General features: G+C 45.8%; 1 protein-coding gene across 1 annotated transcript in view; it reads right to left on the bottom strand.

The window, feature by feature from the left end:
- Positions 1-2,722: 2,722 nt before the first annotated feature.
- The window catches only part of PRKCH (protein kinase C eta), a 222,626-nt gene continuing 199,967 nt past the window's right edge, over positions 2,723-25,381 (bottom strand). Inside the window, exons 11-14 of the mRNA XM_029237243.1 lie at positions 24,907-25,045; positions 24,069-24,257; positions 5,419-5,562; positions 2,723-4,011 (exon numbers count right to left, since the gene is read on the bottom strand). Of these exons, the coding sequence (XP_029093076.1) occupies positions 3,865-4,011; positions 5,419-5,562; positions 24,069-24,257; positions 24,907-25,045 (619 nt within the window). The 3' untranslated portion in view covers positions 2,723-3,864. The remainder of the gene's footprint in view (positions 4,012-5,418; positions 5,563-24,068; positions 24,258-24,906; positions 25,046-25,381) is intronic.

The raw sequence follows: 25,381 nt of genomic DNA, 5'->3' as shown, positions 1-25,381 counted from the left end.
TACTACCAAGTTACATCAGCTCTGTAGCTGGAAACATGCAGCTGCTCAGGTAGGACTTGGGCTATATGCCTCTTTCCTGATGATGCCATACTACCAGCAGGGTGGATCACAAGGGTGGGTTACCAAAACACAAAGAAGTTCCTCCGGGAGGGGAGAGGAAGGGAACGGAACCCCTCACCCTGCACCCTTACCCTCAAGGCTCAGAGGTTACCCCAGGGGTTCAGACAGGGTTTACAGCATCCAGTCTGGGTTTATGACCCAGACTACCAGACTGTTTCCTCTTCCTTGGGGCGGCCCAAGTCCTGATTACGTCATTCTGACCTGCCCCAGTTCCTTTAAGGGGGTGCGTGAGCAGCTCCAGGCCCTTGACATGCAAATCACATGGTTTCACTGCTGGTAAATGGTTCTGCAGACTGGCTGAGTAATACCATCCTGCCCAGCAGGCAGCTTATCTAGTGCTTTCTGCTAAATCCAGTTCACACCCTTTTTTTTTTTTTTTTTTTTTGCGGTACGCGGGCCTCTCACTGTTGTGGCCTCTCCCGTCGCGGAGCACAGGCTCCGGACGCGCAGGCTCAGCGGCCATGGCTCACGGGCCCAGCCGCTCCGCAGCATGTGGGATCTTCCCGGACCAGGGCACGAACCCGCGTCCCCTGCATCGGCAGGCGGACTCTCAACCACTGCGCCACCAGGGAAGCCCTACACCTTTTTTATTGTTCTCAATACCTTACAAAAGTGGGAAAAATAAAATTGGCCTTAATAGAGGAATTTCAACAAATTGGGCTAAACCTAGGGACTCAGGAGTTAAACTGCCTTGTCCCAAATCCTGACCCTACTGCTTCACTTGTGTGACTTTAAACAGGTTACTTAATCTCTCTTAATACCTCAGTTTCCCCAGTTGTACAATGAAGATGAGAGTACCCACCCCCTGGGGCACTGAATGAGTAAATACATTGAAAGTGTTTGCATCAGGGCTTCATACATAGTAAATGTGCAATGAATGTTAGCCATTAGTAAGTGAAAACCCCTTCTGCAGTCAAAGGATAATCAACACGTCAGAGCAAATGCTTTACGGTTTATTCTTTCAAATACTCAAGGCTGCATGTCTAACTTAGTCAGGTTGGCGTGGGATAGTTTGGGAGAGTAGGGACAAATGGGTGTCGGGAAGAGGCAGTAGGGTGATAAGGCCTGAGGATTTCTCAAGATTCCTGTTGCAAGAGGCGAGATGGGCTTGAGGGAGGGACGTGTCAGTGTGACCTCGTCTTGACCTCCATGGTACCTGCTGAGCTCAGGGAGCGGGGCAGCCCCAGCAGACTCAGCACCTGCTGATCAAATGGCTTGTGGCCAGCCCGCCTCAGGAAGTGTGGGCCTGTGGCCTTGTGATTCTCAGAAGGGATGCGAGGTTTAGGAGAACTGATGAAAGATGTGAAACAGAGCTCTAACCCTGGAGTCGGAGACTGAGCTTTAGGTCAATATCACGTACCTCCTCTCTCTCCTCACATATAAAAGAGCGATGGGGATGAAGCGCCGGAAATCCCGTCATTGCAGGCTTTGGCTGTTGGATAATCTGTCTGGTAGGTCTGGAATGATCTTAGAAGAATGGACTGAACCTGAACTGGGGGACCCAGGTAGCAGGCTTGAGAGTAGATTGTGACGAGGGAAGCTGCTCAGTCTAGAAGATATTTGGGTCCTCTGCAGGGCTGTGATGATGGATTTTGTGAATGAACACGGGAGGCCTGCTTTATTCTTTGTGGTTCTTTACACTGTGGAGTAAACCATATCCAGTAGCTAATCAGCCCCACTGCTCTTCAGAGCTGCAAAGTCGCTACAAAGGCCAAAAGAAGTCCTCAAGTCAGAACGAGCCTCCCTTTCCAGAAGTCTGTTGGATCAGAACATCAAAGATTTAGACTCTAGACCGGATCCACTCTTTACCAAGTCTGAAACCTTTGGGTAATCAACTAACTCAGCTTCTCAGAGCCTCTCTTGTTCTCGTGTGTAAAATGTACCATGGTATTCACACCGGAAATAGTGGTAGAATGAGCTGCTTGCCTCACAGGGATACTGGGAAGATCTAGTAAAACTGCGTGGGTGAGAGTATCTATGCACTGCTAAGAGCTAAACATAAAGGGCGGCTCCTAGCTACTCTCTTCATTCGAAAGTCATTTTTCACGTTGGGATGCAACAAAGAATCCCCAACAGAGACCGTCACTTCTGCCCAGATACCCCTTGGCTGCTCTGTAATTCCCAGTCCTGTTTGTAGTTAGAGGGAGGCCATGTTCTGGCCAATCTGGTGTGAGCAGAGGTGATGTGTGTCCCTTCTAGGAGATGTAGTTAAGTAGTAAGCGCCGCCTCCATCTCTCCCTTCCCTTGGCAATCTTGGAAGCTGCGTTATCAGATGGCACAGTTATGAGTTGGAAGAGGGCCGTTGAACTTGCTCTCACTGGATGAGAAATAAGCAATTACTATGTCTAGCTACTAGGAGTCTGAGGGTTACTCTGTGGCAGCAGTACTTAGCAGTCATTACCCTGACTCAGAATGAAAGTTGTGGTTAGGAAGAGACAGGCCACGTTCATTTAAGTGCCTTACACAACGTGATGCCAACCTTTGCTCTCAGGACATTGCTTTGAGTCAAGAGTTCTATCCATTCTGCTCAAAGCTTATTTTAATTACATCTCTCCTAGTAGGGATGGGACAAATCCTTCTAGACAAGAAAAATCCCTTTTGTTACAAAATGCATTTATTTCAGCCAGATAAAATTCTCCAACTGCATACATGGGTACATAGTATAAGGTCCTTCTTTGATACATGTCCTGCTTACAAGAGCCATTTCTAATTATTAAAATGCATACCAAACAAACATCTTTGTCTCTTAAAATATAATTTAAATAAATTGCTAAGGTATAAGCCATAAGTCTGGTCATGGATGCGGGCGGAGTGCGATTCTTCAGTGATGAGTCCAGGGCAATATTGGCACATTGCCCCCACGATGAGATTCCACAAGTCAGCGAGCACCTGAGCTCACCTGCTGATTAACCTGCCAATTATGTGCATAGTTGCTGTTGGGGCATCGAGCTGCCTTCTGCGAAAAACGTTATGTGCAAAGTATGACGTAGGCAACGTGGAGAGGCCTTTCACAGAACGCAAATGCCATTCACGTAACTTAAGGATGAGAGCTTGGTGAAAGCAAGTCTGTTGTTTACACTGCTGGGTATTGTGGCCCCGTCTCACTGGGCACTCAATAAATATCTATTAAATGAAAGTAAGGATAAAAGAATAAGCTGTAGCCGTTGCCTTGGTGCCCATCTGTTGTCAGGATGGGACTTTAAGTTAAGAGCTTTATGGACACACTTTTTTGTTCAGAGTAAATTGTTCTATTTGGAAGCCATCCCTTTCCTTCTCTTCAAGTTCTTCCTTAGCATTTACAGACTTCTTGCAGAAGTCTGCCAGTATTCGGGGCTCAGTGGCTTACAGAAGAGCCCGGCACTCCATACAAAGTCTAGGTTTGTCCCTTGAAGTAAAACGCCTGATTGGCTCAGAAGTTCTAGGATCTGATTTATTCTTCACACCTTTTGGCTCCTGTTAATCTCCCGAACCCCAAGTAGCTATGGAAACTCAGAGGCTGAGCAGTGCATTTCTTCATGAAATCTCATTTCAGTATCAACTGTTTCCAGGACCGTGGCTCCCTCAGGACTTGAAATACTGTAGTTGATCTCTTGACGTTCCGTCCTTCACAGAGTTCTCCACCTGCTCCCTGAAGGTAAGGTTCTTGTTCTAAGGCTGATGCTGAGGAGTTCCCCACAAAGGAAATTCCTGGAAAATCTCTATCCCCTTTTGATTCTCATACCATCTCTCCCATTCCCCATAAGGCTATGGATGCAATTCTGGAGAGACAAAGGAAAAGTTTCTAAACTCATCCTGGTTAATCATAGGAAGATGTCCCTCATCAATTGGAGTTAAAACTGGTTCTTCCTTTATGAAGTCGGGGTCAAAATTACTGACGTCTTCTCGGGATTTCTGTCAAAAAGGAAACAAGGAAAATTTCAGATTCTATGCACTTGAGGTTTAGTCATCTTCCACGGGACTTAGCCCATTTCAATGAGTTCGGAGGACTGCCCTGCAACTCTCTCGGTAGTGTTATTCACAGTTATGACAATTGGTTAAACAGTGCTTTATACTACTTCTACTGCATTGTGTATTACTAGGGTATTTGGTAACCGCCAATTCACTAACCCCACAAAAATCTTGCTGAGCAGGCCAGCCTTAGGTTGGGAAAATAAAAAATTAATTTGCTCACCTGGCCCAGCCAGCTGGTTCACCACCCCCATTTCTCTGAGGTACCACTTCTCAGCAGGCCTAATGGAGAGGCACATAAACCAACAGAGGTAGAGCAAAGTCACGCTTGCCCCACCTCCTGTCTTACAAAGGTCTAGATGCTTGAAGAGATTTTCTTGAAAGACTTCTTGGAAATGCTGAGTTTAGGGAACAAATGCCTCTCACTTTGCTCAATAGTCAGATTCATTCTGCCCTGCTGGCAAAGCTTTCCCTCCTCCCAGAGGGGCTGGCAGGGGGATGTCCATTAAAGGAAGTGGCTTTGTCTCTGTGTCTCAAGCTAGCAGGCTGTTACAGATGAAGCTAATGACGCTTGGAAATGTGTAGTTTACATCTTCATAAACTAATGCTGGAGAGATCATTTTTACCATTGTGAGACCTCCTACTTCTCTTCCTTGAGTCAATGATATTTTTCTCTCTGCCTTTGAGCACCCCTCGTCCCCCTAACTCTTGAAGTACTGCCAGCCCGGCTTCTCTGCCTTCCCATTGTGGTTCTCTTGACCCACCCATGAGACAGAGCTTAGCTCTCAGACCGAGAGCTGGACCACCCTCAGGAACGCCACCCCACTCAGCTGCCTCACTTCCTAGTGAGGTGCTCCCAGTATTTCCTAGTCTAAGAGGACTCGGCCTGTTCTGCCCTGAGCCCTGTGCTGCAGTAGCTGTTACAGACCTGAGCTCTCCAAGCCGGGGAGCCAGGCTTAGGGCTTTGAGGAGCATTCCATGGCCTCTCTACTTTCTTGGGGGCTTGGGAAAGGCACCCTGACTAAGGAGCGTAAGGAAAGCAGCTAGGAACAATGTTGGGGAAACCTGGAAAGTTTCAAGGCCTCTTAGACCCCAGGAAATTTTAAATTAAGAGAGGATGGGGCCAGGGCAAGCAAGAGGTAAAAACTTTTTGAGAAGTAACCCTGGCACACACACAGACGTTGCCTCAGGGGCAAGGAGCCCAGCCTCCTCCTGGGTGAAGTGCCTTGCAAAGCGGCAGGCTGAGCTTCCAGTCTGATCATTCCCCAGTGGACCATCGGGCTGCTCAGTGAAACACTGAGACATTTTAAGAAAGAAGAAGGTCTACTAAGGTGGTCTTGGACAACTTACAATTCTGGGTCTGAAAGGTGGTTCTACTTGGCGATGGTTCAGCTGGGTCCAGTCGATTTCCTTAAAGAAAGGATGTCGCAAGATGGCATGCTCGCCACCCTGACTCGGGCTGCCCAAGCGCATAGTGGGGTTCTTGGTCATGAACTGAGAGGGAGAGAAAGAGAGTCAATCATTCAATCCTAGACAATAAGTATGTCACAAGACGGCAGGCATTCGCTCTGGCAGAAGAGTTGATGTGAGGCTTTCTGGCTGATCTGGCTTAACCAGCTGAATTTTCCCAGCGGCACAGCCACCATGAATCATCCCGTAAAGGCGCAATTTTCCTTTACACATGAGGCGCAAATTGCTCATGTGTATTTATGGCCTTCCCCACTTCCATTTCAGACGTGGCAACTAAAATAAAACCGAGGGGCCCGGTTTTCTTTCCTGTAAATACCATGTATATTTTTTTTCCTCTTTAAAGAAAAGAAACGCTTTATAAAATAGTGTGCTTTTCTCTAGCACTGCAGTTGTGGACAGCCGGCATCTTATGAATGGGGCTACTTTTCAGAACAGCTGTGCCATTCTTCTGAGAGACCCAACCAGCCGGCCAGGATTCCCACTCTCTGACAAGACCACAGAGAGAAGAATGAGAGTCATTTTTCTGAAGAGCTGTGTGAAGAAGCCGCAAGGGTGAAAAACTTAAAAGTTCTGTGTTCGGGCTCCAGGAAAAACAAAGTTGGCCACTTTTATTATGCAACAAAGATATCACAGTTTTGAGTGAAAAGTTTTTTCCTTTGAGATGCTTCCTTCTCTCCTGCCCCTCCATTTTGAAATGTTTCATGACTGAGACTCTTGCCACATAGTCCAAAATTTAAAAGCACTGCCATACATTCAAGGAATGTGTGTATATAAATCCTCTGTATTTATATCAATTGGGCACTTCCTCGCAGCTGAGCTCCTATCAAGATGTTTTGGGCTAACCCTCCTTTCACAGAGTGGTCAATAAAGGCATTCTGATCGTATCCTGACCAAAGACCAGTATAGGATAATTCACTTTTCATGGCCAGAATGTCATTTTCAATTTTAAAGACACATAAGCTAATTTCCCATTATCAAAAGAAAATTGCCTTGGATAAAAACTTTTTAAAAACTTAAATCAAGTTATCTTTAAATGAATTTATAACAGTCCCCAAGCACCCCTTTCCAAGTCTGATTTATGAACACAAAAGAAATGGTGTGTTCATAGAAATGGCTTTGGAGTGGAATTTACACAGTATTTTGGAAAAAATCTTGAAGGTGCACACAAGAAAGGGTAGGGTTGGGAGGTGAGCAGCCCTGCCATGTCACGTGTCCAAAGCTGCAAAACCTCGTGGATTGCTTCAGGTGAACGGGATCAGGTGGAGGGAGGAGGCTGCCGAAGTCCCTAAGCAAATCTGACAGGACAGACCTCATAAAATGCTGAAAAAGCTTCCAAGGGGAGCTAGTAAAAACTGAAGACACGGATGGGGTTTAATGGTTTCTCCTCTTTCCTAGAGACAAGGAATGAAAGGCCTGGTGGTGCTGAATTTGGACGTGGAACTAGAAAGTAAAAGCAGCTTTCAGAGCTCCACAGCAGTTAGCACTCTGGGCACGCACGGTGATCAGCGTAGACTTAGGAAATATATCTCATAAACAACTCCGTTCTGAAAGAGCTAGGAGCTCATGCTGCGTGGGCTCTCCCCAGATAAGTCTGTGCAACTCAGAAAGGCAGGGGAAAATAAATATACAAAAGAAATGAGTAGATTCTCTCCTTAGGAAAGTCAATGGGGTACAATCCCTGATGGAATAGCCATGTCTATTCTAAGAGCTAATTAACAAAAAACAAACAACGCGGCAAAAAACTCAAGCTACAAGGACAGCAGAACAGACCCAGATGGCTTGTGGGAAACTCCCAGGCCTGCCAACGGTGCGAGCAGAGGACACCTTGTGAATGTGTGAGTACAACTTGTTCTTCTGGGCAAGAGGAACAGTGTGGGGCTCTTGATGCCAGGGTGGCAGAAGCCCTGGTGTCTGAACAGCTTTGCCCATTTTTCCCTGCCCCGGCACGCAAGCCAGCCTCCCAAGGGGCACCGTGGAAAAGCACTGCCCAAGGAACAGGAGACCAAATCGTGGCTGCTCTCCTCTATAAACTTCATCCCTGGGAATGGAGTCAGGCAGAATAACCCTTTCACTAGCTTATGCTTAAAATTCTGATAAATCCTTTCAAATAACCAAGCAGTTTTGTTTTTGTTTTTTTTTTTGCGGTACGCGGGCCTCTCACCGTCATGGCCTCTCCCGTTGCGGAGCACAGGCTCCGGACGCGCAGGCTCAGCGGCCATGGCTCACGGGCCCAGCCGCTCCGCGGCATGTGGGATCTTCCCAGACCGGGGCACGCACCCGCGTCCCCTGCATTGGCAGGCGGACTCTCAACCACTGTGCCACCAGGGAAGCCCAGCAGTTTTGTTTTAACTTTGGCTGTATCTAAAGGGCTCAAGATATTCATTCTCCACATAAAAAAAAAAATTCAATTTACAAAGGTTTGCAGGTGTCTATGCAAGGCAGTGCACTAGGCCTCATAGGGGGTGGGTACATGGATGACAAGGACAGTGTCTCCCCCCAAGAAGGAGCTGATCAAGAGAAGGCGCAGAGGCAAGCACACTTTATCTGTAACACAGCTGGACGAAAGGAAGAGAGACACAGCCAAGTGCAGTGGGAGCTTTGGAGAGAGACTGGGAAAATCGCACTGGGGGCTGGTGGTGAGAGGGCAGGCGATGGCCTCCCAGAAGAGGTGACAGTTGCTGACATGAGGCAGATACATAGAATTAACAGAGCCAGGAAGGAAGAGGGCAGTCACGCCCGAGAACGCAGTTGGCACGGCGGTAGGCAAGCACCGGCCACGTTGGTGAGGGAGCCTATAGGGTGGTAGGGCTGCCGTGAAAGGACGGCCGAGGAACCGTGGGGCAGCCAGTAGGACCCGACAAAAGCGTACGAAGAGGTGAATGACGAGAGCTGCCCTGTGACTCAGGGATGGCTCTAGCCACGATGGGAAGGATAAATCCCTCATGGAGGGGTAAGAGATTTGTGGGTAGGGGGCTGACTAGTTAGGAGGCTGAGACGACAGCCGAGAAGACACGACAAGTCTGGAAACCAGATTTTCTGGTTAGTGGAAAGGAAAAGAGGGGAGCAGGTCCTGGGGAGCTTGTGGAAGAAAAATGAGCACATTCCACACTGCCTGGAGCTGGGGGGAAGGGGCAGGAGGACAGCCAGGTCCCAGGGTCCTCTCCGGCTGCTGTGGGACGGAAAAGGGTAACGAAAGAGAGACTGGTTATTGTTGGGGGTTATTAGTGTTAACAGAAGTATAGTAGTAGTAGCGGTAGTAACTTTTGACAAAGGGATGAAAACAAAAACATCTACCATTTCTCAAGGTCTTGCAGATCTGGGAGGTTGGTGAGCTCAGCTTTGCATCTGAGATGCGCAAACATCCCCCAGGAGCTGACTAGCCCTGTAAGCCTGGGGTGCAGGCCAGGGTGAGAGGTCTGACACCTAGGGCCATCACCGTTTGGTGAGAAAGAGCTGATGCTGGGAGGGCAGAGGTGGAGGGAGAGAGAATAGAACTGAGAGCAGCTCCAGGCCACAGACATTTTATTTGGCCCACGTAGAGTGTTTCTAAAATAATTTTAACTACTTGTCAAACATTTAAAAAGTAGCAAATGTCACATCACACATATGAAAGTCAAGTTTTCCAAATTCCCTTGGAAGATGGAATATTCTGGAACATTGGACCTGCACTTCTTCTTGGTGAAAATGACCTGGAGTTGAGCAGTGGCTGCCTCATTAGCTGGGGCAGGTGACCCCCTGTTCCCACCACTCCCCTCGGCCTCATACCTGGCTGGCTCCCCGCATGCCTGAACCCTGGGGCTCTGAGCCCTAGCATAGGGTGGAAAGAAGGCCGGGGTGGCAGCAGGAGCTCATGAGAAAGCCAGAGCAGGATGACCACGGAACAGAAACCAGCACAGGGACCATTCCAGGCAGGAGGAGGGGTGATGGGTGGTGCTGAGGGCGTGGAAGGCTGGGCGGGGAGGGTTATAGCTCCTCTGTGACTAACCCCTCCCCCCTCCAAAGATGCAGAGGTGGGAAGTTCAGGGAACACTGAACATCAGTCCCAGGCCTGGAATCTTTCACAGTACATGTCGGTGGAGGGGTATGGGGTTGGGGACAGGAGGGGTTCACTGCCCTAGGCCAGGCCCAGGACTCGCCTTAAACACGGTGTTCCTGCTGCTGTGATGGTGATGGCACGATCCCGTTGCAGAAAACTTCCTCTGTTTGCTTATGCCCCTACTGGGACCCGAATGCCAAACAAGTTAACAACCGTGGTGTTTACAGCCATCACTCAGCTGTGTCTAAGGTCATACTGACAGCTTGCCTCACCTCAACTGACCTTCTCCCCGACTGTGGTCCCAATCGGGAAGTCAGCCAAAGAGGAAAATAAAGTGACTCCATGGAAGATTCTGGACACATTTACTAAAGGAAGCAGAATGGCTGCTAGGGTCAATGAAAGCACGTTATAAGCCGCAAAGAGGGAGGAGGACAGGGTGGAAAATCTGATTCCACCCCGAATGTAAGTCTCCAGCTAACTGGAGAGCAGGGGCAAGAATGTGTGGACTCGTTTCATATTCCCCTTCCTCCTGTGGCCCTCGTGAAAGTGGAATTTCTCTAGAGGATCCAGAAGGAATCAGAAGCACACCTGCCCAGAGAATGAGAAACAACAGTTCCTTCAAGGCCGCAGAGAAGGCATGACCACAGGGGAAAGCAGTCATCCAGGCACCTTCCTGAAGAAACATAAGCAATGCAGGCCAGGTCTGTACAGGAATGTCCTGCCAAGCCTCCTGCCAGCCAGGGACGGATCATAAAGGATATTAAAAGCTCCTCTGATATGGAGGGCCCAGAGGGGAACTGGTGAGGCCCTGCAGCTTCACTGCTGTGTCTGGATGCCAGTTCTCCCATTGATGAGCTGTGTGACTTTGGACAAACGTATTAACTTCCCTGGACCTCAGATTCCTCAACTATAAAATGGAGACTTTTCTGTATATCCTAATATGATAATGAGTAAATGAGATAATCAGTGTAAAATACCTGGCACAAGAGCAAGCCTTCAACCAAAGCTAGTGAGTTTCAGCAAGCATCTTGTTAAACCACTTGGAGGGCCATCCTGTCCGACCTAAAGACAGGGGCATGGACTGAAAAGCCTCTGAGAGATGAACATCTGAGGTGAGCCTTGGCCCCGAGGCTTATCTGGCTCTGTTTCTCTCTCTCTCATACTTTGCAGCCAGGAAAAGGGAACAAGGTCTGTTTCTGCCTTCACAGCCCCAGACTCCAACAGGGGGGGTGGTAGTGATGGTCTCAGTGAAAAACAATTTTTCTGACAGCAAAGATTTCTAAAGACAATTGAAAGTAAGAATACAGATGATACGCAGGTTTTAACGTGCAGTTGTATCTGCTTTCACAACAGAAGGGAAGTGCTGAATGCAGGGTGAAGGGTGCAGTGGAACACTTTCCTATAATTCTGAGGTCAGCTATAGCACTTGTCACGTCTCGTGGGCTCTGCTACACCTGAGGCGGCTTTCGTTTTGAGTTTTCAGATGTTCCAGAGGATAGAGTTCAAACTCACCCCATGTTAACAATGTGTCTAGAGATAACAGGGTCCAAATGTACTCTGAAACTCATTCAAACGTAGGCAATGACTACAAGTACATTTCCTTTCAAAATCTGATTTCATAGGAAGAGGACTAGTTATATAAATAGGGCCATTAATCTAATGAGATTTTCTTCCAGGAGAGAGAGAACACTGTATTTTCTACTTAACAGATGGATTTGGCTGTTGGGCAAACAAAAGGACCTTTTCCTTTCATTCAACTTCGGACCAAAGGGCAGAGAGTTAGCAGACAGTGCTGGTAAGCATGCCATAGGACGTCCCCATCAGTATTCCAGGGAGATGCTCCTAGTCAGGAAGAAGGAATTTTATGACTCTACAGAGAGCCCTGAGGAGGTAGTGCAGAGAAGGAACACAGGACACAGAACAGAGTATGGTTCAGGGCCATGAAGCCCACCCTGGGGTGGATAAAATGCATGCTTGTGTATGTTGCAGCCTCCCGTGTCTCTGTGTTTTGCCACTATCACAGGTAGAGTCTGACCTCGTTATGAAGACCAGTCAGCAACCTTCTCCTCTCATACCCCTTCCTGCCAGCTGCGGTGGTGGGCAAACAGCTGGCAACCACCTGCGCCAGCCACATTTCTCCAAAGAAGACATAAAAATAGCCAAGAGGCACATGAAAAGATACTCAACACTGCTAATTATTAGAGAAATGCAAATCAAAACTACAATGAGGTATCACCTCACACCAGTCAGAATGGCCACCATCAGAAAATCTACAAACAATAAATGCTGGAGAGGGTGTGGAGAAAAGGGAACCCTCTTGCACTGTTGGTGGGGATGTAAATTGATACAGCCACTATGGAGAACAGTATGGAGGTTCCTTAAAAAACTAAAAATAGAGCTACCATATGACCCAATTCCACTACTGGGCATCTACCCTGAGAAAACCATAATTTGAGAAGACACATGCACCCTAGTGTTCCTTGCAGCACTGTTCACAACAGCCAGCTCATGGAAGCAACCTAAATGCCCATCGACAGAGGAATGGATAAAGAAGATGGAATGTTACTCAGCCATAAAAAAGAACAAAATAACACCATTAGCAGCAACAGGGATGGACCTAGAGATTGTCATACTGAGTAAAGTAAGCCAGACAAAGATCATACGATATTGCTTATACGTGGAATCTGAAAAAATGGTAGAAATGAACTTATTTACAAAACAGAAATCGACTCACAGATGTAAAAAACTAACTTCTGGTTACCGGGGGGAAAGGGAGGGAGGGATAAATTGGGAGATTGGGATTGTCATATACACACTATCATATATAAAATAGATAACTAATAAGGACCTACTGTATAGCACAGGGAACTCTACTCAATACTCTGTAATGACCTATATGGGAAAAGAATCTAAAAAAGAGTGGATGTATGTATATGTATAACTGATTAACTTTGCTGTACACCTAAAACTAACACAACATTGTAAATCAACTATACTCCAATAAAAATTAAAAAAAAAATAGGGAAACTGAGGAACAGACCCACCTGGAACCTGCCCCAGGCCACACAGTTTGGGAGCGATGGAGCTGAGATTTGAAGCCAGGCCTATCTAACAGTAAAAGCCTTTGCCCTCAGTCACTATGCTAAACCTCCTTTTGAGGTTTACCAATCTTCTCATTTGGATTGTGGATGAAAGAGCAGTGACAGGTCAGGAGCAATCCTGGGATGATGCCCAGGTAAGAATGCACAGCACTGTGTGTGTTTACTTATGTTGTACTTCCTTTGCTGGCCCACAAGCTATTCTTCTTTCTCTGACTCTGTGGAGGGAGAAGGGATGGAGATGTACACCCAGAGCAGGTGCTAAGAGAAGGGAGAGAAAAGGAATAGTCTTGAACCCAAGGAATCCTTCATTCTGACCACCTGGTTTTATTTCCAACAACTGGGGTCTTTATGTTGGAGAAAAAGATGACACTGTTGATAGTTTCAAATAATGGAAGTGCTGTTGGCCAGAAGAGGCGGTTCTAAATGGGAGAAGTAAGTATGGGGAGTGGAAGCGAAAGGAGTGTATATAAGGATGTCATAAGGAAAATTAAAACAAAAATTTCTAATACTCAATGCCATTAAGTGAGAGAAGGCTCTTCCCTGGGAGGAGCAGGACTGTCTTATTGGAGACACTGAAAGAACCACCTGAATGACCCATCTGTCATCAGGTGGGAGGGGAGAGCAATGTCCTCCAGGGTCTGTGCCTACATCAAGAGTCTACAGTCTTATCCTTTCTTCTCTATTTGGAATTAGAAAATATTTTGAAGATAACTGTACCTCCCTCAGCGAAGATGCCATGTTTTCCTTGGGTCTGAAGTGGACTTGCTTTATAAAAATGAAATAAAACATGTTTAAGCTGATCTCCAGGAGCTAGTTACTGAAGGCGTGGGCAGGTGAGTATGAAAGTATATTTGAACACACCAATGGATCAATGTCTAACCTGAGCCACATCAGAATATTCTGCGAGATATCTCCAGAGACAGTCTACGGTGCACTTTATTCCCTCCTAATGAAAACAAGTACAAAAATGCCCTGTACTCTTTCTCTTTCTGCACTGGGGCAGGAATAGTGCTAAAATCTGTTGCAGGTTTGTTGGCTATATTTTCCATCCTGTCTCTGATTAGAATCCAGCAGCCTTTACATGGGCATATACTTATTCCTTATCAATGCTCTTAACACTCTGCCTTGCCTGTGTTTTATACTCATTATAGCTTCCCCTGAAACCCAAGCCATCTCAGTAGCTTCACTAAGGTCATGTGATAACGCTGGTTAAAAAAAGGTTAAGATCAGAGATGAGTCTCAGAGACAGAAGCCCAAGGTCGGGCCCTTGTGCCAATGCCAGTGTTGTTGGCCAAGAAGGTTTTATTCCTGGCAAACCAGTCCCGAGCATCTGACTAACGGTGAGGGTTTCACTGCTCTCCAATAACTCCCAAGTGTCGAAGGAAAAGGAAGCTCACCTGATAGCTGTGATCCCCCAAAGTGCAGCTATTGAAAGGAAGCAAGTGCTAAAGAAGGATCCTCCAGAGGCGTACTACACAATGTCTTTATTTCCTCCCGATGAAACCCAGGCCAACACCCTTCTTTATCCTGGATACACATTATCTTGGGTGTCCAAACCAAACCTAACTACCACCTGCTAAAATTTAATGCTCTTTGATCACTGGAATGGACAAATGAAAGAAAACAAAGTGTGCTACTTAAGAGTTTTTAAGTGTGTTCCTTAGAGTTTTCCCAACTTAAAAAGCTCTTCTGACCCACAGACATCAGTTAGCAAACCCCTACACAGAAAAGATTTCCATGCTCATTTTACAAAACCTGATATCTTTATGCTCCTATCTGAGATAGGAAGATTAAAGAGTCATGTGGTATTAATACTTCATTAAAAAAAAAAAATCCTTCACGCTGCTAGCCACAGATAAAACGTAAGTTTCCTAAGAATAGAGGTCCTGAACAATCTAAAATGGGGGAAGGAAGTTGAGAATAGTAACTTTAATAAAATGATAAAGAATGCCAAAAATGAAGCCTCTAGGAAGATCAGTATTTTTCTGTTTTCTGCCAACACTAGCCTGGCCTACCTGTGAATAAATGGTCCATTTCTGAAGGTGTTAATTTCAGTAAGAAGCCTGAAGCTCCATTTCCTCATACGGGAACTCCAGTCCCGGCAAAGGGCAGGGGCTGCCAGGCTTCACGTTAACCATCCTCTTTTTAAAGGACCTTTTAGTAACTTACTTTTGGATTTTCCCCGTAACACTATTTGAAAAATTGGCTCTAACGATGGAGAGCTGGATCCTCTGCATGACCCTGGCCCCAGTTTTCCCTCCACTTCCTCAGCCCCCTCCTGGCTGACCGCCTTTGGCTGCTGCCTTGACCATTCCAATCTTTGCCAGGAGGGGAGTAGGAAATGCAGAGGATCAAGCCCAGTGCCGCTCTGGTCAATTGCCTGGTAACAGATGTGAGACACACTCAGGGCTAAAAGAGGATCCCAAATTACTTGTGGTTCCTTCTCTGTACACAGAGGCAGACGAGACTCCTGCAGACAATGCACAGAGGATGAAATCTGATAGGCGTGATGACAGATAAGCCCACATGCAAACACACAGCTTAATTTCTGTAAAGCTTAGGAGCGAAAGCATGCTATAATCTCCTTCTGAGGCCAAGTTTACAATGCCTCCCGAACTGACAAAGGTGACTCAGGAGAATGCACCAAACTCCTTTCAGCACTTATTTAACCTGGCCATCTGTGTGAGCCCGGAGAAAAGGGCGTTGACCTCACCCAAGTCACCACTGGCGCCTTGAGATCTCTCACCGGAGATGATTTAGCACAAAGGAATGCTCAGCTCAGAGACAGAGGGCATCACCTTCCTGAGCTCTGGGGACTCACGAGGACTCCCTCAAGTCTTTCTGGAGCTGATGAGGCCAAAGCTCAGCACAACTGCAGAACCTCTAAGCAAACCATACATTTTCGTCTGTGTCATGATTATTCACATTTTGGGATAACTCAGTGCCAGTTTAGGAAACTCGGTAACATGGTGGCCAACAGAAAACGTGTATTTATACCAAAACCAAGTAAAAAAAAAAAAACAATTAAAAAATCATCTTTAAGGTCAGCAATCTAGAAAGTCTAGGTCTGTTTTTCACACAAGAGTGTGTATCTTTATTTATCTTTCCTGTGCTACCTTCTGTGGGTGTTGCCAGTTTTTACAACCTGTTCTCTGAGGGGGGAGGGGAGGATGGTCTTGCTTTCGGAACATGCACGTGTGGGCATTTAACACACACACCCCTTCACAGCGAAGATGAGACATGAGAGACAAAAGGGCAAGCAAGAAAAATAGTCTTCTGCTGTACATTTTGGGGTGAATACTATGGTTATTTTCAGTTGTCAGGATCACTGGTTAATGACTTGGGAATTTTTTTCAAGTAGAAAACTGGGCTAAAATCTGTGTGCCCCCCCCTCCCCTCCTCCCGCGACTCTGTGCTCCGTGGGGAGTGTTCTCACACACAAGTTCTCAGCTCTCTATCCAAGCTCATGTGAAATTTGGGAGGACTTTTGAGTTTTGGGTGTATGGCTACCCAATCTTGGGGGTGGGGGTAAAGATGATGATGGGAAGGGTGAGGGGAAGGAAAGTAATACTGGGTTAGGAGTTACACTGGGTAAGATGTTGGTGCCCATCCTGTTCAACCCCTCACTCTCCTTGAACGACAGACAAGAACACCCCCACCCCGAATTCAGAGGACGCACTGACGTTATTATACCATACGAAGCCCCCAGGTCTTGAACATCTATGACTCTCTAGTGCTATATAAATGGGCATCCAAACAGCTTCTACAGACAAGGAATAATAATAATACCTTCTACTTAAAAAGGTAAGAAGGCATTCAGAAAGCATTTCCTTCTGAAGGGAAGAAACAAAAGGGCAAGTAAACTATCCAGCAGACACCAGTTCCAGGAACAGTGCTGGCCTTACGTTCCAAAGAGAGGATCATCAGGAAATCTCAGGAAGCCAAGTAGAGATGACCCACCATGCTGATTCGGTGGTGAGAACGGATGTGAAGGGCTGGCTCGGGGATCTTGGCTTTCCTGCCTCGCTGGTGGGGAAGGATCGCACACAGAGGCAAGGGCAGCAGCATGGGCAGAGCTCACCAATGGATGCTTGCTCCTTCTCTGTTTATTTGTTAAAAATCTTTCTTTGGGGTGCACTCAGGTACTCAACTTGGGGGTTGGGGAGTGGGGAGAGGTAAATTAGGCGTTTGGGATTAACAGATACACACTACTGTATATAAAATAGAAAAATAGGGGCTTCCCTGGTGGCGCAGTGTTTGAGAATCTACCTGCTAATGCAGGGGACATGGGTTCGTGCCCCGGTCCGGGAAGATCCCACATGCTGCAGAGCAACTAGGCCCGTGAGCCACAACTACTGAGCCTGTGCGTCTGGAGCCTGTGCTCTGCAACAAGAGAGGCCACGATAGTAAGAGGCCCGCGCACCGCGATGAAGAGGGGCCCCCGCTTGCCACAACTAGAGAAAGCCCTCGCACAGAAACGAAGACGCAGCACAGCAAAAATAAATAAATTAATAAACTCCTACCCCCAACATCTTCTTTAAAAAAAAAATAGAAAAATAACAGGACCTACTGTATAGCACAAGGAATTATAGTCAATATCTTGTAATAACCTATAATGGAAAAGAATCTGAAACAGAATATATATATATATATATATATATATAAGTGAATCACTTTGCTGTACACCTGAAACTAACATAACATTGTAAATCAACTACAATTTTAAAAAGGTACAAGAAAAAAATGCTTAATTGAAAAAAAAAAAGGCTCCTGGGAAAACAGAAATACAACTCTCTCCAAAATAAAAAGCTAACACAGCCTCATGTACAATTAAGTGCTTAATAATCTTGATGATGTTGGTGGATTGTTCAAAGGGAGGATGAAGATAATGACACCTCTCAGCGTGCTGTAAAATTACTACTCACAACGTAACAATACTAATAACTTACTCCTGTATTGTGCATACCACTTTGAAAATGCTTTCATGGTGCTACCTCACTTGAAGTGGGTACTGTAGGTGTTCTCACCATTGCGTTACAGAGGTAAAGACTGGAAAGCAGTGGCAGGAGTAGAATGAGGTCTCGTGATCCTCAGACCAGTGTGTGCTCCTTCCATTCTACTGTGTGAGGTTGGTTCACCTCTCAGCCTCAGCTTCACCTACCAACCAGGGAGATAGACAAAGTGTTTTTTTGTTTTTTTTTTTTTTTTGCGGTATGCAGGCCTCTCACTGTTGTGGCCTCTCCCGTTGCAGAGCACAGGCTCCGGACGCGCAGGCTCAGTGGCCAAGGCTCACGGGCCCAGCCGCTCTGCGGCATGTGGGATCTTCCCGGACTGGGGCACGAACCTGTGTCCCCTGTATCGGCAGGCGGACTCTCAACCACTGCGCCACCAGGGAAGCCCTAGACAAAGTGTTTTTAAAGATCCTCCATCTCTGAAATTCTGTGTTTATGTTTCTAATAGTCACCAAGCTCCATGACAAATGATTACAATCCAAAACGCATGCACGACTTCCTAACAGTTTTTGGGACTATGTAAGACACTACCCAGTGGAGTCAACATTAGGAACTTTTTCTTTTTTAATTGAAATATTCTTGATTTACAATGTTATATCAGTTTCAGGTATAAAACATAGTGATTCAAAATTTTTATAGATTACATTCCATGTATAGTTATAAAATATTGGCTATATTCCCCGTGTTGTATAATATATTCTTGTAGCTTGCTTATTTTATACATAGTAGTTTATACCTCTTAATCCTCTACCCCTTTCTTGCCCCCTTCCCTCTCCCCACTGGCAACCACTAGTTTGTTCTCTATATCTGAGTCTGTTTCTTTTTTGTTATATTCACTAGTTTTATTTTTTAGATTCCACATATAAGTGATACATACAATATTTGTCTTTCTCTAACTTATTTCCCTAAGCATGATACCCTCTAGGTTCATAACATTAGGAACTCTTGAAGTCACCGAGCTCCCAGAATCACAGGTGGTCACAAAATCCTTGGAAAAGGCCTGAAGTCTGTATTTTTAAAGAAAGCCGTGTACCTTACCTTGATCTGGAATTACACAACAAAATGAAAGCTTGTTTAGAGTCCTTAAAAACATTTCAACTTACCTACCTCCTAACAGATACTTCCCCAAGCTCTCAGTTTTCTGGCCAAGGACCATTTGCTCCTGAACCTGGCTAGCACTACTCAAAAGTTATTGCAAGCATCAGTTTCTGGGGAAATCACACTGTAAAACCACTGGCCTATTTCACCACAAGTCGAACTAGCAGATGAGCTGCAGAATGAGATGTTTACACAACCTGAAGTCATTCCTTCCTGACCTCCTCTTCCACTGTCACCCTTTCAATACTGGTGTCCCCAGGCCTTGTCCTCCGTTTACTCTTCACCCTCTCCCCCAGTCCATGCCTTCTCCCCTGTTCTCACTACCATGCTACAGCGGTCACCTCCTACCCCTCTCCTGAGCTCCAGACCTATGTGACCAACTGCAAGGAACAGACCACTTTCTGAATGTCTCCCCAACCCCTCAGAGGTCCCATTTCCTAAACTCATCTTTCCCAGCCCCTACCCTGCACCTAACACACCCACGGTGGAACTGGTGACTGGAGTTCTTTGAACACGCAGGCTGCCTCTCCCCTCCGAGGCTTTGCACAAGTTGTTTCCTCTGTCTAGAATACCCTTCTCCCCCTTGTCAACCCTACTGAACCCTTATTTGTTCCTCAGCACCCAGCCTACATGCCGCTTCCTCTGCCTTGTCCTTATGTCATTTCCCTGTCCCTAACCCCAGAGAGAGTTTTGATCATTCCTCCTCGGCAGCCAGCTAAGTATCCGTTTACGTGTCCTCATTCCTACTAGGCTGTGAGCAACAGAAGAGGCCGTGTCTTTTCAGCTTTGCTTCCCGGCACTTAGCGCAGGCCAAGCCAAGGGAAGGCATCTGACAAGTATTTGCCGAATGGAACTAGACAGGGATCCTAATTCCCTAAAGTATCAGTTTCTCCTTCTACAGTCACAGGCTCATCTCAGGTCAAAAGAGAAAGACTCAAATGCACAATCTTTAAATAACACTAACATTGTTATCATAAACGTTATATCTTACTTTACGGAAAGTTAACTAGGTGGCAGATTCTTGCTCTGTGGGTATTAAGTACACAGGACCCTGGTAACTTCCTCCAGTGGCTCATGCTTCTAGGACAAGTGGAAAGAATCACATCAGGGAGTAATCTGGGTGCTAACATGTGGTGCTCTAAGGGTACAGGACACTTAGTAATGAGACGTAGAAGAAAAATGGGGAAAGGCCATGTGTAGCTAGCTTAGAACCCTGGACTGGGAGTCAGGAAAAGCTGGATTCTGATCCCAGGGTTTTTTCCTTACTGTGGTGTAACATACAGAACATAATATTTACCGTCTTAACCATTTTTAAGTGTACAGTTCAGTGGGATTAAGTCTGTTCACATTGTTGTACAACCATCACCACCATCCACCTACAGAACTTCTTTCATCTTCCCAAGCTGAAATTCTACATCCCTTAAACCCTAGCTCTCCACCCACCCATGCCGCCAGCCCTCGGCAACAACCATTTTGCTTTTGTCTCTATGAATGACTATTCTAGGTACCTCCTGTTAGTGGAATCATACATTTGTCCCTTTGTATTTGGCTTATTTCATTAAGCATAATTCATTCAAGGTTCATCCAGGTTATAACGTGCATCAGAATTTCCTTCCTTGGTAAGGCTAACACATTTTGTTTATCCATTCATCTATTGATGGACACTTGGGTTGCTTCCATCTTTTAGATATTGTGAATAATGCTATGAACATTGATGTACAAATATGTTCGAGCCCCTGCTTTCAATTCTTTGGGATATACAACCAGAAATGGAATTGCTAGGTCATATGGTAGTCCTGTGTTTAATTTTCTGAGGAACTGCCTGCTACATTACTTTCCGCAGTGCCTGCATCATTTTATACTCCCGTGCGAGTTGCGCAAGGGTTCTAATTTATTTGTTTGTTTTAAGTAATGGGCTGAATGGCCTTTGGTGAGTCACAATTTCTCTGGACCTCAGTTTCCTCATCTATTAAATGAAGGAATTTTAATGGATAATCTCTTAGGTTTCTAGTAGCAATTAAAAAAAAACTGTAATGGTCTAATTGAATCAAGTTGCAATTACAGCCAGAAAGCAGTTTAAATGGTTTCCTAATAAAATAGAGTCATAATTTTTCAGAGAAAAGGGCAAAGGATCTAAAAATACACCCAGGGCTTCCCTGGTGGCACAGCGGTTAAGAGTCCGCCTGCCAATGCAGGGGACACGGGTTTGAGCCCTGGCCCAGGAAGATCCCACATGCCACGGAGCAACTAAGCCCATGCGCCACAACTACTGAGCCTGCGCTCTAGAGCCGGTGAGCCTCAACTACCGAAGGCCGCATGCCTAGAGCCCGTGCTCCGCGACAAGAGAAGCCACCGCAATGAGAAGCCCGTGCACCGCAACTAAGACTAGTCCCCGCTCGCCGCAACTAGAGAAAGCCCACGTGCAGCAACGAAGACTCAACGCAGCCAAAAAATAAATAAATTAATTAAAAAATAATAAAAATGCACCCAGCTCTCACTGATGACAGTGGTGGCTGCTTCCTGAGCACCTACTCTGTGCTCAGCACTGTTCCGACTATGCTCCACGCATTATCTCAGAGCCTCAGGGTACAGATGTGGAAACCGAGGAGCGGCAAAACTGTGCCATCTTCCCGAGGTCCCACAGCCAGCAGGTGAAAGAGTCAGTATCTGCCCTCGGACAGCGCTGCTCTGGAGGCAGGTTCCTCACCACCACGCCCTGACCCTTCCCTCCTGGGTGCTTCGCCCCAAGTCTTCAGTGCTCTTCATTGTTTTCTTTCTTTTCTTTGATCACACTTCTGTTTAGATGTCTCAGTCCTCTGCCAAGAACAGCTGAATTTCCTCAGCTACAGCATTGAAGCTTTTTATTTTTAGGTCTGGAGGCTGAAATGTACAAAACTGTCTCAGAAATCCTCTCGGTGACTGTTTTTTAGTAATTTTCTCTGACACCTTTTCCAGTGTTTTCCAGAAAATCACTTTTAAGGTACACTCCTTGAAGGAGGAAGAAACAGAATGCTTACTGTGTTCCTGTGTGGTTTACATATGAATTCACTGAATCTGGGCAGTAACCCTATGACATGGATTTTATTACCTCAATTTTATAAGATTTTATGAGCAAGGACACGGAGATTCAGAGAGGTGTGTTAGCTCATCAAGGTCACTCAGCCAGAATGTAACAGAGCTGGGAGATAAGACCGCCACGGGGTGAAACCCAAGCTCCTTCCTAGGGGGAGACTCCCGGCAGAACACAGAGAGCCACTTAGGAAAATCAGTGCTCGGCCAGTGACACACCATGACCCGCTACCATGACCCGCTGAGCTGCTAGCATTAGAAAGGGGCCAAAATAAAGGGAAGTAAAGAGGTTCACAGCTTTGCAGAAGGAAGTAGAGGGAACAACTCAGTCCACACTGAAGAGTAGATTCTCTTTAGGTACCAGAGGCTCTGTTTTCTCCCAGAACAAAGATTGTGGAGGGAGGATATTCCTGGATAACATATATTCTAGTTACCAAAAATATTTCTATATACATCAAAGATATAGTTTAAAGTAATTGGGGGAGGGATAAATTAGGAGCTTGGGATTAACATACACACACTACTACATATAAAATAGATAAACAACAAGAACCTACTGGATGACACAGGGAACTCTACTCAGTACCCTGTAATAACCTATATGGGAAAAGAATCTGAAAAAGAATGAATACATGTATATATATAACTGAATTACTCTGCTGTACACCTGAAACTAACACAACACTTTAAATCAACTATACTCAAATAAAAGTAAAAAAAAAAGTAATTGGATTTATCTGGTTAAGTAGAAACCATCTTAATAGTTCCATATGATCTTAACATTGCTTAGTGCCTGTTACAGGTTTTATAGGGATTGAGTTAAAACGGGTGAAATCTAGGTCCCAGATTTAGTCAGGAAGAATTCTCTTAAGAGGATTCTAAATGCCAGAAAGAGGTTGAGGACTCCTAAAAATTGGAAATAAAAAAATTGAGAGAAGCAGATGTGGGTTAATGTTCAACTCAAACAATGATGTGGTCTCTAAAGACCACCGTAGAGAATTCTCAGGGACAATCATCCCATCAGCCCCAGGACACAGTGATCTGTATACAAAATGTCCTTAAAATGATACTAATGATATGACTGGAGATTTCTTTTTCTTTTTTTTTAAGATTTTTTATTTTTTGATGTGGACCATTTTTAAACCATTCAATAAGACTTTACTGAATTTGTTACAATGTTGCTTCTGTTTTATGCTTTGGGTTTTGGGCCATGAGGCATGTGGGATCTTAGCTCCCTGAGGAGGGATCAAACACATACCCCCTGCATTGGAAGGTGAAATCTTAACCACTGGACCACCAGGGAAGTCCCTATGACTGGCAATTTCTAAAGAGAGACAAGTCTTTCAACAGCGTGGCTAATTAGTTTTTTTTTGTCTCAAATCACTGGAAAGGATATGATTTGAGCAAAGTAATTCTTATTCCATAGATACTATCCAGGAGAGAATGGATTGTTCTGAGTTTTCCCTATTTGAAGAATATTCATCTTTATTCCTCCTATGCATTTAGTGGGAAATAATACATGATTTTCTAATACAGAACTGACCCAAATTATATGTTATTCTCTCATTACATGTTACTTTCTTATTTTCAACATAAAGCATCAGATCCACTTTCTTCCACACTTGAAAATAAGGCTTCCAGCACAATGCCTTAAATGCACGAATGAAAGACTTTTTCAGTGTGATATTCTACACTGCACCTGAATCCTGGGCCTGGCACCTGACTTGCACAAGGATAACATGGAAGCAAACGAGATCTTGCACAACTTTGGAAAACCTCTCTTCTCCTCTCCCAGCACTACGGGAAAGGCCCCTTCATCCTTCGATGTTGCCGACAGAAACACAATCCGTATCGAAACAACCGGGAGTGCTGTTCACATGACCCAATGGCCTTATGTGTCCCGACTGGATGAAGCGGGAGCATCACTTCACCTACAGTGAAGCCACAAGTGCTAGAAATACTTGGTATATGGCAAACAATGCTATCAACTGCTCATGCATTGGCTTCAAAATAACTATTGTGTAAGAGAAAAAAAACAGCCTGAGAAAACTCTGCTTCTTTGATTCTACAGATTAAAACACAGATTTCAGTTAGAGCTGGTAGCTTACTGGTGGGTGGTATTCAAAAACAAACAAACCAACCCAAAGCCCAAGAAGCACACTCGTCAAGCTGGTTTGCAATAGTTCAAAAGCTGGCTGAGCGCACCAAACTTACAGATTTCAGGATCCCTGTGGCATCTTCATGCAGCCACGTAGGGTAGACCACTTCATCGTTCAGTATGGCTTCAAAGAGGTCATCTTCGTTCTCTGCTTCAAAGGGCGCGTGGCCACAGAGCATCTCGTAGAGCAGCACGCCCATTGCCCACCAATCCACTGCGGGCCCGTAGAGCATCTCCTGGAGGATCTGTGCATAGGGGTAATGTGAGAACCTCGTGCATCTGATGAACAAATGCATCATTAATGACTAAGGAAAATGATGGATTAGGAGATGAAGTAAAACAAGGGAGTTTCCTGCGTTGGCATACGTGTTTCATTCCATCTCTAGAGGGTGGTCTGTTCTCCCTGGGGTCAATTCAGAGGCCTTGTCATCCAGGTGATCAAACATCTATGTCCTGCTTAGGCCAAAGTAATAGTATATGCAGATCCAAACCAGAAAGGGTTTTGGAACTATATCTGTGGGCTCACTCACTCCTATGGGAAAGATTCAAGAGCTTGTCTTTATTTCTGCTAAATGGGGCTGGGATCAAAGCACTGAGTAGAGGCAAAGAAAAAAATTAAATAGCTGTGCCTGGAACGTACTTTGTCCTCATTCAGGGCTAGACCCTAAAGCAACCTCAAAGTTTACAAAACTTTTTGACTCACATTTGTATCGGGAGGAACCAAGGACATTTTCAGCCATCATTCACCCAATGAGCCACAAAGGAGTCTGGAGGCGTCAACTTTCAATGCCGCCCACCAGGCTGCAGCACATCAATGCAGCCTGTGTGGCTTTTCTGACGGGGCTGCTAGAGAGCCTGGATTTCCAAAGCTGCTCAAGGAGCAAGCACACTCACCTCTGGAGCAATGTAGTCGGGTGTGCCGCAGAAGGTGGCCGTGGTGACCCCGTTACAGATCCCCTCCTTGCACATTCCAAAGTCTGCCAGTTTACAGTGACCCTCGTGGTCCAAAAGTACGTTGTCCAGTTTCAGATCTCTGCAAGAAACAAAAAGCAGCATGTGGTGGGGCAGTCAGGCCCCACGCCATCCACCTGGCTGAGCTGGGTCACGGGATGGGAGATCACGCATCTGGGAGAGCTTTCTGCACACACCCTTCAAAGGGAACACACTTCTTTGTGTTATCTGGAGAACAAATGTAGATCTGCTCTTGACATCTGCCTCGTGGTCCCTAGACGATGGTTGCATCTGAATGGGCTAACCACATATCAAAACACAGGCTGCCCATTAGAAACTGAGAACGTGACTTCCAGGCTTCCCACTTACCTTAAGCCCATGAGACATCCACCGACCCGCCCCCTGTTCTCTGGCATCT

The sequence above is a fragment of the Monodon monoceros genome, unplaced genomic scaffold (genome assembly GCF_005190385.1).
Source record: "Monodon monoceros isolate NGI ecotype Baffin Bay Population unplaced genomic scaffold, NGI_Narwhal_1 Super_Scaffold_21, whole genome shotgun sequence".
Classification (NCBI taxonomy): Eukaryota; Metazoa; Chordata; class Mammalia; order Artiodactyla; family Monodontidae; genus Monodon; species Monodon monoceros.
Note: the sequence above shows the minus strand (reverse complement) of the source record. Positions and strands in the feature narration are given on the sequence as shown.